This window comes from Sorex fumeus, unplaced genomic scaffold (genome assembly GCF_029834395.1).
Source record: "Sorex fumeus unplaced genomic scaffold, SorFum_2.1 ptg000098l, whole genome shotgun sequence".
Lineage (NCBI taxonomy): Eukaryota > Metazoa > Chordata > Mammalia > Eulipotyphla > Soricidae > Sorex > Sorex fumeus.
In genome coordinates this window covers 55891159-55909233 of record NW_026606155.1, presented here as the reverse complement: position 1 = coordinate 55909233, position 18075 = coordinate 55891159, and the positions used below count along the sequence as shown (strand labels likewise).

Sequence of the window (18075 nt, the reverse complement as noted above, 5' to 3'; positions counted from 1 at the left end):
CCACGGAGCGACATCCCTGAGACCCCAAGTTCATTCTTTTGCACCCAGTTTTCCCTATACCATTTTATTGAAGATGGACATTATTTTTCAAATTTATGATTTTCTACAGGTTTTCAAAAGACCTTCCCTACATATAAGATCATATAACTAATATCATATTTTTTTAAGTAGTTTTGTTTTTATTTTAACATGTGAACTTTTAAGGGTCTTCCTCTTCTCCCCAGTTTCCCTGCCAGAAAAAAAGAAAATTCAATTTTGGCATATAATTCTTTATATAATCTAACCTCCCATTGTCACTTTGAAGAAATTTCTTTATGGTTACAAGTAATAGAATACAAAACCAAAGTGGATTGAACAATATAAGGAATTTAATATCCCACATAAAAAGTCCAAAGATAAAGCAATTCCGAGACAGGCTAATTCGGAAGCACAATCTACGTGCTTTCAGTCTTTGTATTCTCCTGTCCTCAGTGATGGTTTCCATCTTCACGCTGATCCATTCACAGTCAAAACAAGCGAGAGATACACTCAAATGAGCATTGACCCCAAACAGTGAGAAATACAGTCCACTGAACTTTTGTGTAAATAATTCAATCCAATCCACACCTTAACCCTTAGGGAAACTAAATAAGAAAATAAAAATATTAGAACCATCACCAGCATTTTTACCCATAGGGAAGAAGCTGAAAGCAGAGACTGTAACAGAAGTATAAACAGCTCTTCCAAAAAATTAATATTCTCTGACTATGGAGTCCACTGTATTATTCACATTTTATTTTGATGGGGAAAATAGGGGGTGGGGGGTCCCCAGGGAGCCAAAACTTGGTACTCAGGAACTATCACAGGTTCTGTACTCGTGTTACTCCTTGCAATGCCATGCATGCCAGTGAACAATATGGGTGAGTCACAGGCAAGGCAAGCCCCTTAATCCTGTTCTCTGTACCACCTTTAATTCACATTTAAACTAATCTGTAGTTTACCTAAGGACTTAATTCTATTAAAAGTAAGTTTTTAAGCAACTTAGGCAGTCACATGATAGGTATATACACCCTGTGCACAAAAAAACTATATAATGAAATCCTTACATAGACATAAAAATTCTTATTCTTAACAAAATAAATTATAAGCAATAAAAATTTAGCTTTAGTGTACTACCTGCTTTTGTTTAAATAAAATAAATTTACAAAACACACCCAAAAATTATTCTGACTGATGCATATTTTTTTAATACGAATTTACCAAACCCTGAGTTTTGCTTCTCCATTTGTTGTTAAGTACATATCACTCTAAGCCATAAAGTTTAAATAAAGGTCCTTCGTTTTGGTTTATTTGAAATCAGGTACTCATTTTGAATAGTTTTAGAAAAGAAAATGTTATGGTAGAGTGCCTCTTAACTGTTTTAACTTGGTCAGTGGTAAATCAATAAAACGCCTTACCTCTGCTTAAGAATGCATCTTTCGTTATATAAATTAGCAAACAGCTTACATCAATATAAATGTTCAAATGAAATTGAATCACTGCTACTTCGAATAGTTTATGTGAATAATTTATCTCTTTAAACTGCTGAAGTTTTGCTTTTTCAGTATATTTTACAGCTTCTGTATCATCACCTGAAATTTACCTAAAAGAGAAAGCAATGAAAAATCATGCTTTGATTTTAGTTACAAGGAAAACAAACCTAAGCTTCACTTGTAAGAAACTGCTATGCCAAACAACTTTTCACACTTCATAATATTCAATTTCTTTCTTTCGCTTTTATTTTTTGTTTAGTGGTCACACCAGCAGTGCTCAGGAGTTACCTCTGACTCTGCTCTCAGGGTTTACTCCTGGCAGGACTCTGGGGACCATATGGGATGCCAGGGATCCATCCTGAGTCAGCCATGCACAAGGAAAGCACCCTAATCGCTGTACTGTCATAAATAAATCTCTGGTCCCAGAAATTTCTCCATTATAAGAATCAATCCTTAAGAGCTGTCTTGTTGGGGCTGGAGCGATAGCACAGCAGGTAGGGCATTTGCCTTGCACGCAGCCAACATAGCTGACACAGGTTCGATTCCCAGCACCCCATATGGTCCCCTGAGCACCGCCAGGAGCAATTCCTGAGTGCATGATCCAGCAGTAACCCCTGAGCATCGCTGGGTATGACCCAAAAAGCAAAAAAAAAAAAAAAAAAGAGCTGTCTTGTTAATTTGGATTTCTTCAGTTTATTTTCTTAAATAACTGTTCATTATTATTTTTTTAAAAAATCACCAAATATCAGTATGCTCCATATTACGTTATATTACAATTGGTAAAAGTAAAATGATCTTAGCATTTTAAATTTCCTCTACATCAACAGAAATAATATAGCACACCTGAAAACTAATTATTAAAAAGATGTATAAGGGGGGGTATGGTGCCACCAGCAGGTCTATCTGTACCTGTGAGGCGAGTGCATCAGCAGCCTGATGGGGCCTTCGGACTTCCAGATACCCCAAAATTGCTGCTGTGCCTCTGGCCAGACCTCAAAAACTTGGGGCAAAGTTTACCAAGAAAGTAAATGGCCAAAAGTTAGGTATGTGGGAAACACACCCACAAACCACCTCCGGCTCAGCTATATAATTGGAAGCATGGCCTCTCTGGTTCCTGATGGAACTGCTTAATGGCCATGATCCCAGAGGCTCAGAAACAAATCTCGAAACCCAGCAGCTTTTGGCAGAAATGCACCTGGTCCCTGCAGTAGATTACCAGTGCTGGGCAAACCCAGGTGGGAATAGGTTTTGTGCCTTGGCCTGTTCCCCCCTGGCAGCCCAGTGGCCACCATCCTTCAGAGGCCACTGGACAGTCAGTCATGAAACACACAGGGCTCAGGGGATGGGGGTGGAGCCGGTCCTGTCCTCCCCACCCCAACGAGACCCCAAGTCATCGCCCACGAACGGCCTCTCTGGCTCCTGATCAAGCTGCTTAACGGCCATGATCCCAGAGACTCAGAAACAAATCTCGAAACCCAGTGGCTTTTGGCAGAAATGCGTCTAGACCCCACAGTATGTTACTGTCGCCGGGCCACCCCAGGGAGGAAAGGGTGTTGTCACTCCGCCTGCTCCCCTTTGGTGGCGTGGTGGCCATCATCCTCCAGAGGCCATTGGACAATCAGGCTTGGGCCCGCAGTGACGAAACTTGTTGGGCCTCACAGGATGGGGGGGAGCCAGGCCTGTCCTCCCCACCCCAACGAGACCCCAAGTCATTGCCCACGAATGGCCTCTCTGGCTCCTGATCAAGCTGCTTAACGGCCATGATCCCAGAGATTCAGAAACAAATCTCAAAACCCAGCGGTTTTTGGCAGAAATGCGTCCGGACAACACGATAGGTTACTGTCACCGGGTCACCCCAGGGGGGAAAGGGTGCTGTCCCTCCGCCTGCTTCCCCCTGGCGGCTCAGTGGCCGTCATCCTCCAGAGGCCACTGGACAGTCAGGCTTGGGCCCGCAGTGACGAAACTTGTTGGGCCTCAAGGGATAGGGGTAGAGCCGGGCCTGTCCTCCCCACCCCAATGAGACCCCAAGTCATCACCCATGAATGGCCTCTCTGGCTCCTGATCAAGCTGCTCAACGGCCATGATCCCAGAGACTTAGGAGCAAATCTCGAAACCCAGTGGCTTTTGGCAGAAATCCCTCCAGATTTAATTGTTAAAATTTCAGAATTTCAAAATCACATGGCCCTACTGCAGCCACGCGACATCATATGTTATTCATAACCAGCAATAGAACACAAACTGTCTACTGTTGCCTTTTCAGCAGATCCTAGTGTTGGGGTAAAATCTCAAATAATAATGGTGGGTCTGGTGTCAAAATATTGAATGTGATCAAAGTAGACAGAGAGTAATGTGGAAATCATCTGCCCCACAGGTAGGGGGAGGGTGTGGGATGGGGTATACTGGGGTTTTTGGTGGTGGAGAATGAGCACTGGTGAAGGTACGGGTGTTTCATTGTATGACCAAGACTTAGACCCGGAAGCTTTGTAACTGCTCTCACGGTGATTCAATAAATAAAATTATTAAAAAAAAAAAAAAAGATGTATAAGAAGCATGAACTTGTAGGGTATGGTGCCGCCAGCAGGTCAACCTGTACCTGTAGGGTGAATGTATCAGCAGCCTGATGGTGCCTTCAAACTTCCAGATACCCCAAAATTGCCACTGTGCTTTTGGCTGAACCCCAACAACTTGGGGCCAAGTTTACCAAGAAATTAAATGGTCAAAAGTTAGGTATATGGGAGCCACACCAACAAACCACCTCCGGATCATCTATAAAAGCTCATTCACTGGCCTTATTTCAGAGACCCATATATCTCAAAACAAATCAAAACCCTTAGTTAGGGTCGGCAGTGCAGCGCAATGCAGGCGAGTGGGTGCGCCCTGCTGGGCATATACCAACAGTTTATTTCTCTGGAAAAGATGGGAACAAGGGCCACGATCCAGAGACACACATAGGAGTCTCCAAACCAACCAGCTCGCTACAGAGATGCCTCCGGCCAACTGTCATCCCTCCACCTGCCCCCTAAAAACCACAGGAGCCACCAACTTCCAGAACCCAATAAGAAGTGCAGGTATGCAGGTTCAGTGACGACAAACTCCAGGCCTCCATAGGGGATGGGCTGGTCCCTCTCATTCCCCACTCCCCCACCACCCCCCCACCCCGTGTCCAACTGGACCCACAAAAGAATCTCTGAACTGAGCAGCTCACTGCAGAGATTTCTCCAGACCCTAATTATCTGGAATTTTGGAGTTCCAGGAGCACAGGGCCACAAAGCGGCCATCTTATGCTATTCATTATAAGCAATACAAATGAGAGTATGGGGGAAGATTGTCTGCCATAGAGGCAGGGGGAAGGGTGAGATGGGGGACCGATACTGAGGACCTTGGTGGTGGAAGATGTACACTGGTGGAGGGTCATATGACTGAAATCAAACAGGAAAGCTTTGCATCTCACAGTGATTAAAAAAAATAATAAAAAAATAAAATTAACATTCTGAATGAAAAAAGTAATGTGAAGTTCATGCCCAATTCAATCAGTTAAATTAATGGCTGAATAAATAGCAGTACTCCTACATTCAAGAAAGAAAGAAAGAAAGAAAGAAAGAAAGAAAGAAAGAAAGAAAGAAAGATAAACTTACATGCAGGCATTGAAGACACTTCAGCTGTTACAATACTTTTTATTCCCAAATTTGATAGGCCACCTCTGATTAAGCCACATGTAAATGCTAAATACTAAAAGAAAGAAAAATTATTTAAAAAACACTAAGAACTTACAAAGATAATAAAGCTATCAATAAATAATATTTAGTTAAATCCCACTGTAAATAAGCCATTGTTGTTTAAAATTATCAGATTTCCCAACTTCTTGGCAATTAAAACACAGGGATAACTTTTGTGTGTTTTGTTTTGGGGCCACACCCAGCAACGCTCATGGGTTTTATTCCTGGTTTTGAAGTCTGGAATCACTCCTGACAGTACTCAGGGGATCATATGGGATTATAGGGACCAAAACCCGAGTCAGGTACAGGCTCTGTGCAAAGCATACAACCTACCCATTATACCATCTCTTTAGCCCCATGCTCAGAAATTTTGTTTTATTTTCAGGCCACAACCAGTGATACTCAGAAATCACTCTTGGTGGTCCTTGGAGTGGGGGTGGGGGGGTGGTGATTGGGTGGTTGAGGTGGGGGATAGGGAACCATATGGGATACCAGAAACTGAACCAGGATAGGGCATGTGGAAGCACCCTACCCACTGTACTATCTCTGTTTCAGTTTCCAGTAGTATTTCTCAGGTATCAAAGTTATTTCAGTATTATGTAATGCTCCTATTTCATATACAAATGTGGTAACTGTTAAACAAAATAGTAAAACATTAGTTAAAACCTCTTTAAAGTGTCCCCAGTTCCCTCAAGCACTTCTGGGTGGGTCCTTTCTTTTTTTTTTTTCCTTAAGTATTTGCTTGAGCTGGAGCGATAGCACAGCGGGTAGGGCATTTTCCTTGCACGCAGCCAACATGGCCCACCCGAGTTCGATTCCTCCGTCCCTCTCGGAAAGCCCAGCAAGCTACAGAGAGGATCGAGCCCGCACAGCAAAACCTGGCAAGCCATGATGTATTCGATATGCTAAACACAGTAACAACCAAGTCTCACAATTGAGACGTTACTGGGCCCGCTAGAGCAAATCGATGAACAACGGGAAGTATTTGCTTACTTTTGTTTTAGGGAGCATTCCTGGCAAAGCTTGTGCCAGAAATACTCAGAGCCACACTCAGTGGTCCTACAGAACTGGGGGGAGACATACAGTACCTGGGACCAAATATAAAGCCTCAGAACTGCTAGTCATTTTCTACCACTTGAGCTTTCTCCTTGTCTCTGCTATTCTGTTGTGATGGGTATGAATATTTTCCCTGTTTGAAATAGGAAAACCCAGTTTCATATTCATTAAATACCTTAGAAGCATGTTCTAAATATTGTTTCCCTGCAGACATTTGAGTAAGCAGACGAAATTTGTTGTCTTGTAGCACATAGATGCCCTGTTCCAAAAAAAGAACAGAAAAAAAACCCTAAGTTAATCATCTATATTTGTTTTTCCCCTTTATTTCGTTGTTGTTTTTAGGACCATACGTAATGGTGCTCAGTGCTTAATCCTGCTCTGTGCTCAGGAATCATTGTTGGCGGGGTTCAGGGGAGATCATATGAGGTGCCAGTGAGACTCAGATTTGAGTCAGCAGCATGCAAGGCAAGGCCATACCTGTTATACTATCTTTCCAGCCCCTTATTGTTATATTAACAGAATTTTTAGGAAGAGAAATTATGACAACAAGTATGACAGCAACACAAGAGTTCTTTATAAGTTTAATGTGCTATATAAATTAAACAAATATATTTAGGATTCTGCATATTATCACCACTAATTAATAACAATTAAGAATCCTAAAACCTTTTTTTCTATTTATTTAGGATTTTGAGCTACCCCTAGCAATGCTCAGGGGGTCAATCCTGGCTCAGTACTCAGGAATTACCCCTGGTGGTGTTCACGGGACCATATGGGGTGCCAGGGATGGAACCCGGGTCAGCTGTGTGCAAGGCAAATACCCTACCTCCCGTACTATTCTAGTTCCTAAATATATATATATATATATATATATACATATATATATGTATATTAATTATTAATTACAGTCCTCAGGCCAGGTTAGTTTTCCTAGCCCCAGCAGGGTCCTAGTCTCGTCGTTACTTTTGGATCATCACAGCATTAGTCCATGATCGTGCCCTCAACTTGTAGTTGAGTATTGTGGCACTTTGGCCTGGCCCATTTCGATGCCAGGGTAGCTCAGAGCTTGCCCTGGGTCCATTCAGTCCCTCATCGGGATCCTGCTTTTGGGGTTCTAGGAACTAAGGACAACTGAGTCAAAAAGCAGATGCCCAGGAGTAAATATTATTCAGAGTCAATCAACTCCCAAGTTACAAAGCATAATATTAACTGTCTTCCTGTGTCCATACAGAAGGGACATTGCTTTACCTAAACTATGCAAAGGACATAACTTACAAGTTCAGTGTCCTTAGAAGGATCTGATCCTACAAGCTAACAGAATCTGATTAGGGAGAAAAGATGATTAACTGGCTGGGGAGGAGAGCACAGAGAAAAGTTGACAGATAAACAGAGGAATGGGAGTGACTCAGGAGCACTGTGATGGGTGTATCCCGATAAACCTGAGCTTCCTGTGGCAATGTTACTCTACACTAAAACTTTTATTACTCTAACATTTATTACCTTTTAAAACTTAAAATAACATAACAGTAAAAATGAAGAAACAGCTTTCATTACTAGTACTAGTCCCTTTGTTTTTAGACCTATTAAAGAATAAAAAGTAACAGCTTTTTTGGAAGATAGCCAGGGGGTCCTCAGGAGTTATTCCTGACAGGACTCAGATGCCAGAGTTCGAATTCAAGTCAGGCACGTGCAAGGCAAGCACCATGCCCACTATACTATACTGCCAACCCCAGGCATCACTTATTAATAGATTCCAAAGTTGACTAGAAATTTTTTGTTTTAAATAAATCACTTTTATAAACCACTTTTTTATATCACTTTATGTTGAAAAGACCTGAAAAATAAACTAAGATTATATAAATACCTGATGATTTGTCCTAAGATTGTCGATTTGTTTCTTGAATACTGTAGTCCAAAAATCTTTACAAACAAACTTCATTATATCTAACTCATCCTTGAATCTTGCAGTATCTTTTGTAAACCTAAAAAGAAGAACTACAAGTAATAGAGTATTTTTCCTTCTCAAAGAAAGCAGGACTTCTAATTACGGCAATTTTTGACAGTCATGAAGTTCACCAAGCAAAATAGATCTCATCTCTATGGATTCACATGTTATATAATTATAGGGTTAAAATTAATCTGACAGTATATTAATCTAATAGAAAGCTGTAATTTAAGGACAATTCATTTTACCTAAGCCTATCATGATATCGTCATATTAACTATAAGAAGTTCAACAAGCCAGGTAGTAACATAGGAATACTAAAGAAAAAAATCTATAAATTTTAAAATTACATGTATATAGACCTTTATTTTTAGGGGGTGGCCAATATTTGCCAATGCTTGGATAACTCTTGCAGTGTGCAGGACACTATGCAAAGGAGGAAATTAAACCTGGAGGCCCAGAGAACAAATATTGCATTTCTGTTCTTTGTAATATCTCCCTGGCCCCACAAATGAAAGACTTAAAAGTATTTTCATCCTATGCATTTAAGAGAAACTCCATTTAGATTAAACAACCTACAACACCTAAGTAACAAATACAAGATGATTTTTGTTGTTTCAGTGCACTGATATTTTCAGGGGAATCTATCTAAAGCATATAATGTTCTCTTCAAATATGAAAACATGAAAGTAAAACTGAGTTAAAATAACAAGAACTGAAAAGAAATTTTAATTTGTTAAAGAATAAAGAAGTAATAAAACTTGGGAACTAAAATTAAAGTATCTCAAGCTTTACTCAATCTTTAGAAATTGTTAGTTATAACCTACCTGGAAGAAAATTTTCAAATCCATACTGCTCACCTTTCTATCAATCCTTGTCCCACTCGAAACCCCATGTTTTCCAGTTTAGTAATACAGCGTCCATTTTCCTATTAAAAAATATATACACACGTACATTAGTTTTAATACTTTTAGAATACTAGATGTTATCATTCAAAAACTGCTTTTAAATGATTAAAATATTAATGCAGAGGCTGAAAATGTAGTACAGCATGTGCCCGACCTGGGTTCAATCCCTGTCATCCCCTATGGTCCCCCACGCACTGCCAGGAGTAATTCCTGAGTACAGAGCCAGAAGTTAGTCATGAACATCGCCAAGTGTGGTCATAAAAACCAAAAAATAAAATAATTTAAATACTTTTTTTTAGTAAAACATTAGCAAAAAGTGAATTAGTTACTCTTGAAAACTTTTGTGGTGCCAATAATTTTCATCACTGTATCACTGTATCACTGTCATCTCATTGTTCATCGATTTACTAAGCAAGCGCCAGTAACATATCAGTCCTGAGATTTTAGCAGCCTTTCCTTACTTGTCTTTCCCAATGCTGCCATATTGGAAGCTCTTTCAAGGTCAGGGGAATGAGACCCATTATTGTTAATGTTTTTGGCAAATCGACTACATCACAGGTAGTTTGCCAGGCTCTACCATGAATAGTTTTCATAAAAGGCCCTAAAGGCCCTCCCGTTGATCGTCGATTTGCTCGAGCGGGCCCAGTAACGTCTCCATTGGAGACTTTGTTGTTACTGTGTCTGGCATATCGAATACTCTCGGTAGCTTGCCGGGCTCTCCGAGAGGGGCGGAGGAATCGAACTCGGGTCGGCCATGTTGGCCGCTTGTAAGGCGAACGCCCTACCCGCTGTGCTATCGCTCCGAAAATTCTTCATTATTACTTTTCAGGAATGGTATGCCTCTAATTATACTAGCCCCTTTTTTTCTTTCAACTTTTTTTTCTCCTCAGTTATTAAAAGCTGGTATCACTTTTTACTACTTTCTGTGAAAGAAAAGCAGATCATTTAGAATACTGTTAACTGAAAACAGAAATATAAGGGCTCTCTTCAACAATAAAGATAAAGGTAGAAGATGGGTTCTGAGCAACATGTGGCTAATTATTCCTTACATCCTCATCATTCCCTTTAGATATCACTAAGTTCTATTGTTCATTCTTCAAAATATCTCTTAAGAGTCTTTCACTTTGGGGGCTGGAGAGAAAGTACAGTGGGTAGGGGATGTGGCTTGCACACAGCCAATCTGGGTTGAATCCCTGGCACTCCATATTCTCTCCTGAACCCACCAGGAGTGATCCCTGAGCATAGAGCCAGGAGTAACCCCTGAGCACCACTGAGTGTGCCTCTCCTCACACCCCTCCCCCCAAAAAAACCCCACTTCTAAGAATGTCTAGGCGGATTTTCTGGAGAGTACAGGAACACCTGACTTGCACACAGCTGCAAGTGCTTCAAATCCCAGCACTGCATATGAGCCCCTGGGCACCACCAGGAGTGGCCTGTGAGCAAGGTAAGGTGTGCCACCAATACCCCACATGCCCCAATATAAGTCTTTCACTTCCTACTTCTCAGCATGTCTAAGCTGATAAACCCAAGAGGACTCATTACTTGAAGAATTTTATTCTGTGCCACTATGTACTCCTCTAACAGAACTGTGCCTACTAATTATGTGCTTCCAGATTTTACCAAATATAGACATCAAGAGATCCCACAGTCCCCTCAAATTGAGCAGGCAAAATATTACCTTAAATGTTCTCAGCCTGCGCTTCCTCCAAAATTCCCTTTTCTCATTTAATGGTGGCATTAAAAAATTTATCAGAAAATATTCATTTCACCAAGAGTTATCAAAGAGGTGAAGAAGGGACTCTTGTATAGTGCTGTAGGCCCATCGTCCACATACTTCTCAAAACCCATCTCTCTTCATCCTTACAACTCAAGTGAGCCCGTAAGATTTCTGATTTTCAGTTATATCCTTATACATGACCTCACCTTTAGTTTTTCTTCTTCTTTTGATTCATTGTCTGTATTCTAGTAAAAACTGTCTAAAAAAGCAAATCGTATTTCTCTACTTAGCATTCCTCCACATCCCCTCTCCCCTTCAAAATAAAGGCCACTGCCTTATATGGCATTATGTACATTCCCTTAAATCATCTCTCACTAGTTAAATAAATTCACTAACAGTAATATACCCACAAACATCCTTCCTTCTAACCAGTCTGAAATTTCTGCAGCAACTCCACATCGCCATACTTTTCTTCTGCCTCCTTGCATACCTTGTTCCTTATACTGTATTCTCTAAAGTCAATTCACGTACGCTGGCCCACAGCTTTCTCCCTAATACTTCAGAACCAATGCCTCTGCAACACTCTGCACATGTATCAATTACTATTCTTATTCTTGTTTTTTCTTTTACTTTCCATATGCATCTCCAAACCTGCTCAGGCCAAAGTCATGATCTTCTTTGTGAAATTCTTCGACATTATGCCTTTATGATTTTTACACAGGTTATTATGGTTTACGGGCTGGAGCAACAGCACAATGGGTAGGGTGTTTGCCTTGCACACAGCCAACCCAGGTTCGATTCCTCCACCCCTCTCAGAGAGCCCAGCAAGCTACTGAGATTATCACCTGCATAGCAAAGCCTGGCAGGCTACCAGTGACATATTTGATATGCCAAACAACGTAACAAGTATCACAAAGGAGATGTTACTGGACCCGCTCGAGCAAACCGATGAACAACAGGAGGACAGTGACAAGTGACATTGTAGTTTACAATAGTATTGGAAGCTACTGTCTTATATTTGTAGTGCCAGTACACCAATCCCTCCATCATTATCCTAGGGTCCCTGCTCCTCTCCATTTACTTTGTCTCCTCAGTTACCAGTTCTATTGATCATGTCTCAGAATAATATTCTCTACAGAATCATTCAGAAATACACTAACAGGAAGTACGCTTAAATGCAGAGTTTCTTTTTGATGGGAGGGCTCCTGGGATCATTGGTGGTGGAGAATGGGCACTGGTGGAGGGATGGGTACTCTATCATTGTATGACTGAAATGCAAACACGAAAATTTGTAAGTATGTAACTGTACCTCACAGTGATTCACTAATAAAAAAATTTTTTTAAATTAAATGCAGAGTTTCTAAGTCTTAGTAAATACTTATCAATATTGATACTTGCTCATTTACTTTGGTGAATGAGGTCATGAAGAAAGCAGTGATTTTGGGGGGTTTTTTTTGTCTGTTTTTGGGCCACGCCTAGCAATGCTCAGAGGTTACTACTGGCTCTGCACAGAAATCACTCCTGGCAATGCTTGGGGGACCACATCTGGGGATCAAACTCGGGTTGGCCACACAAAAAGCAAGCTCTCTATACACTGAGCTATCTCTCCAGTCCCCTTGTTTTCATTTTAATCATAAATCTATTTTTATTCTCCCTACCCCCCACCATTCCATTGCCATTATGTTGATGCTATTATGGCAATGATTGGGGACTGTGAACTACAGTGACAGTGGTATGTATGTTCATCCCTTTTAGTTCCAGTGCTCACAGGATGTTGTGCCTCAGGCTGTAGTATTCAAACTCAGCCGCAGTGCTGAGGGCGGCACACCTTTTGGTGTGGCTCTTATACACATGCTCACCAGGGCTCACAGTTCGTGAAAATAATGAAGCACTGTTCATCAGGGTCTACTGCGGCACTCTCACACAAACTGGCCAGAACTACACTCTCTGGCTGTGGTACTCACATGTAATTTTTAGTTGCTCAGCAGGTTCATACCCCTTTCTGTGATACTTACCCATACCTGAGGGTAATATGGCTAGAAATTGCATGTGGCACCAGAGATCAGAGAGCAGAGCTGTCGGGATTGTACTCAGTGGGTGCAGGAAACTGGAATTAAACTTGTGACTATATGCTTGAAAAGCAGGTGATCCAAGCCCCTCCACTATTCTCTGTGCCTGACACCAGAATAATTTATCTTGAGGGCCAGGGAGAGAGCTCAAGGTGCTAGAAAACATGTCTCGCATACATGAACCTGGCTTCCCCCCACCAGTGCTGTCCTCCCCCTGCACCAAAAAAAAAAAAAAAGAAAGAAAATTAAACAAAAATATTTCATTCCTAGGTATTTTCTAAAGTTGGTTTTCAATAAACTTTTAAATGTCCGCTTGTTCTGGTTTTTCAGACTTAATTATTTTTTATGCAGTTTGAAAAATCACTGATTTAGAAGGGGGGATATTGGTTTTTTTCTTTACTCCACACCTCAAAGCTTATGAATTTTTCTGAAAAGATATAGAAAATAGAAAACCTATTTCTGGGACAAGAGACATAGCTCAAGTGGTAAAGCATGTGTCTAGTGACTTGAGTTCAATCCCCATCACTCAACCCACCAAAAAAAAAAAAGAGTTTAAATGACAAAAATTTAAGAACTTTCTTTCTGAACTTAGTCCTATACTAATTTTTCGCCAACAGGGAGTTCCCTTTCCTTTCTTTTCTACTTTTTTTGGGTCACACCCAGTGATGCACAGTGGCTCATGCACTCACAAATTACTCCTGGCAATGCTCAGGGGACCATATGGGATGCTAGGAATCAAACCTAGGTCAGCCACGTGCAAGGCAAATGCCCTTCCTGCTCCAGCCCCTCTTTTCTACATTTCAATAAAATTTTCCACTTTAAAAAATTTTTTAAAAGTATTTTCTTTTATGTTCATTAGCATATCTCTTAAAATTAGCAGTATAAGAAAAGCTGTTTGATTATGATTAATCAATTGGAAAAGAGTTGGATTAAAAAGATATACAAAGTTAGAGTTGAAAGACTAAAAATCGGGTTCGATTCCCAGCATCCCATATGGTCCCCTGAGCATCACCAGGAGTTGAGTGCAGAACCAGGAGTAACTCCTGTGCACTGCCAGAGGTGACCCAAAAAAAAAGAAAAAAAAAAAAAGAACTAAAAGTACCAGAACAGAATGAAGAAAATTGACTGTCAAGAGGCAAGGAAGCCAGGAATTTTACTCTTTTAAGAGTAAAGGAAGTATGCTGCTAGTTATTTTTTGGAGAAAAGGAAGACTGACTTTGCACTAATACCAAATAGCTGCTACTAAGGGCTTAGCACAGATTCAAAATTTACTCTAGATTAATATCTCCTGAATGTTGATGGTACAGCTAAAAGTTTCTGACTTGGAAGACAGGGATAGACATAGAAAGACTGCATTCATCTGGGGAACATAAAGTAACAAAATAGGAGACTAACACCCAAGAATGGCCGAGACTAGTACCAGGAATTTGCTCCATGGCTTAGAGGCCAGCCACACATGCTAGGGGAAAGGGGAGTTCAGAAAGAGATGGGAGCACCAAATAAAGGGTTTTGGGAGGATCCTCCCAGGATGGGAGAAGCATGCTGAAAGTAGACTATAGACCAAACATGATTGCCACTCAATGCCTCTCTTGCAAACCACAGGACCCAAAAGGAGAGAGAGAACACAAAGGAATGCCCTGCCACAGAGGCAGGGTAAGATGGGGGGTGGGGGGTGGGAGGGATGCTGGGACCCATGGTGGTGGAGGATGGGTGCTGGTGGAGGGATGGGTACTTGATCACTGTATAACTGAAACCCAAGCACAAAAATTTGTAAGTCTATAACTGTACCTCGTGGTGTCTCACTAATAAAAACTTAAAAATTAAAAAAAAAAGTTTCTGACTTGGGAAAGAAAAGTGTTACAGTGGGTCTAACTGGGAGCAGATCAGCTTCATTCCTATTATTTTTCCTGATGTCTCCTAATAATATCTCCCATTTAATTATGCCTATTGAATGTTTAAGTATTTGAATGTCAATCCCTTCCCAACTAAGTTCCCTGTCCCAATTTATATTACAGAAAACACTGATAGTAGTAGGAGGTGAGACCTGGGGAGATGATTCTGCCAAGAGAAAGGTGCCCCTTAAGGGCAGGATTAATAAGTGATGAAAATCAAAGCTGTCCATCTAACCCAACCAAACTGAAGACACTGCAGAGTAAGTGAGAAGTGAAAAAGGAAAGGTACAGAGCACAGAGGCCCAAAGTGAAGGCCAAGCAGTCACTGATGGGGCTGAGAAGAGTCCTCTGCATCCTCCAGAGAATCTTCAATAGGAGTGTGGGAGAACCATCTCACCCTCAGACCTGTCAACATCATCAATGAGGTCTGTTAAATGGCCCTGAAGAATGACCACAACTGGCATACGCAGAAGTTCTTTTAGCTTGTTACAGAGCTCCTGAGCACTCTCCCAGTGGCAGAGAGTGCCTGAACATGATCTGCCTCTTCCTGGTCAACTGCACTGCCGCCACCAATGACACCCACAACATGTACACCAAGAAGTCCCAGTCAATGACAGTCAATGTAAGCAACCCTGTGCACAACCACAGGCTAAAACTAATGCACTGATGGCCATCTCCCATTGCACCGCAAAGTTCCTCAGGGTCTGTAGGGGCCAAAGTGGTTTGTAAAAAAATTATTCTTGAGTGGGCTAGACCGATAGTACAGTGGGCAGGGTGCTTGCCTTGTACCCAGCCAGTACCAGTTAGATCCTTGGCACCCCATATTTTCCCCCAAGTCCTGTCAGGAATGGTCACTGAGTGTAGAGCAAGAGTAACTCTGAGCAACGGTGGCTGTGGCCCAAAAACAAATCAAAAAATGTCATTTGGGGGATCTATTCTAACGGAGTAATAAATAACTATGCTGCTTCCTAATCTCAGAACTCCATGATAATACCAACTGATTCAACACTTTCATTTCAGCATGGTAAAGCTCAATAATGTTGCAAAGTGGTTAGGGGTGTTTGCTTTGCATTCAGCTAACCCGGATTTGACTCCTAGCACCCCATATGGCTCTCTGAGTACTGCCAGGAGTAATCCCTGATGGCAGAGCTAGAAGTAGGCCCTGAGCAACGCCGATATGCGCTGCCTCCCCCCCCCACACACACACACACAGCTTCCTCCCAAAATTCTAGCTTCAGCTTTCAGTACTTCACACTCTTCATATTACACCTAGCCACAGTGAAATGTTTAAGCGTCTTCAAATCAACCACTATTCCATCTCTCTATGCCTTTAATTTTAACTACGCTTTTACTCCATGGACTTTTCAATCCTCGGTGTCAACGGTTTTACAAAAAGAACTTCTGACTTGAGCATGACTCCAGAATAGCACATAACAGCCATTACAACTCCATAGTTCTCTACCTAATCACCGAATCATCTGAACTACCTGAATCTCCAAAAATTGAGACCAGGATTTTATCTTATTCAACTAGGATAGTATCAGGCCCACAATACACACTTAGATTTTCTGAACGAACAAGGTCTTCTATATGTTATGATGGAAGACGAGGTCATTGTTTCATTAATTTCTGCATCTTTCCAGCGCTTTTACAACAAGTTGACATCTATGGAGCATTCTGAATTAAATCATCGGTGTCGCCTAAATACAAAAACGTCTGCAAATGTCCCTTTACTTTGACATCAAACCTCATTAGGCTTCTACCTCTGAGGTGTCTGGAGTGGTTTCCTGAGGGCTCAGGATGTGGGAAAAGGGACAAAACTCTGAGGCCGGGACAAGTCTGTATCGACTGGTAAGGTGCAGCAGAATTAAGTAGGGCTGCCAAACTCAGTGGTATACGGTAAATAACCCAGGACAAGCACAGAAGTGGAAAAAAAAATAAATCTAGCGTGCGGGGCCAACGAAGTTTCCTAATAACACGATCAGATGGGAAAGAGAAGAGGAGGAAAATCTAACGAGGGCCCCCTTGTTCTAGGATACCTGGTGGTGAACCCGCTAGTCCACACCTCGGGAAGCTTTACGCGGTGGAGGGCAGGGGCCTGGAAGGGGTGGGAAGGAGGGAGGGTGGACGAGGAGTGTCATCGCAAGAAGGCCGGATGGGGGTGAGGCAGCACTCACCACCTCCCCGTGCTCCGCGGACTTGTATACGCCAGACACCATCTCGTTATGGAGAAGCAAAAATAATGCCTCGTCCGCCATTTCCTGTTTATTCTTCCAAGCTCTGGGTTTCGCCGCCTTCTCTTTGGGCCGGGTTCGGGGGTTCCGGGCAGCGCCCGAACGACTTGGGATTGCGCTGCCACTCCCTCTATCCGCAGCTCGGTCTCACGTTGCTACGAAACCGGGGAATTCACCAGGCTTCGGGAACGCTGGGGAGCCCGGTACCGGGACAAGCCCACTCGGGGCCACACTCGGGCTGAACAATCTGACAGCACCGTGAACCAAATCCAGCCGGCCGCTCCGTTCGGCCCCTGGGCGGAGGGGGCGAAAAGACAACTTCCGGTCCGCTCTACCCCGACATTCCGCCAACTCTGTGGTCAGAGAATTCGTCCCCGCCTCCCGGGTGACTATTGGAGGAAAGCTCGTTTAGGACGTCGAAGGCGGGAAATCCTGGGCAAAGACGAAAGGGCTCCCGCTGACATCTTTTTAAATTAGCCCTGTTAGAAAAAAATGACAAAATTTATTCTCTTAATTAACCCATCCACTTCCTGTCATCTGTTCCCCAAGCTGAAAAGATGCTATAAATTTTTATTAAGAAATTATCCCAATTCATATCGATTAAGCCTGGGTACACAAAAATAGCTAGAAATTAAAATTTAAAAAATGAGGCCGGGAAGATAGTGTAGTGGACAGACATTTGCCTTAACACGCGGCCTATCTAGTTTGATTCCTGTCACCCCATAAGGTCCCCCAGGAGTAATCCTCTGAGCACAGAACCAGAAGTGGGCCCTGAGTACAGCCCTGTGTGCCCCTCACCCCCAAACAAAATTAGCACTGTTTCCTATTAGCACTGTCCTCCCGTTGTTCATGGATTTGCTCGAGTGGGCCCAGTAATGTCTCCATTGTGACACTGTTACTGTGTTTGGCATATCGAATACATCACGGGTACCTTGCCAGGCTCTGCCATGCGGGAGAGGTACTCTCTGTAGCTTGCCGGGCTCTCTGAGATGGGCGGAGAAATCAAACTCAGATAGGCCATATTGAC

General features: G+C 42.2%; 1 protein-coding gene across 1 annotated transcript; it reads right to left on the bottom strand.

The window, feature by feature from the left end:
* Positions 1 to 350: 350 nt before the first annotated feature.
* TRAPPC6B (trafficking protein particle complex subunit 6B) lies at positions 351 to 17343 on the bottom strand. Its single transcript, XM_056133491.1, has 6 exons — positions 16992 to 17343; positions 9089 to 9156; positions 8148 to 8265; positions 6459 to 6542; positions 5147 to 5240; positions 351 to 1621 (listed from the first exon to the last, which is right to left on the bottom strand). The coding sequence occupies exons 1-6, from the start codon at positions 17070 to 17072 to the stop codon at positions 1590 to 1592; spliced, it is 477 nt and encodes a 158-aa protein (XP_055989466.1). The 5' UTR covers positions 17073 to 17343; the 3' UTR covers positions 351 to 1589.
* Positions 17344 to 18075: the final 732 nt, after the last annotated feature.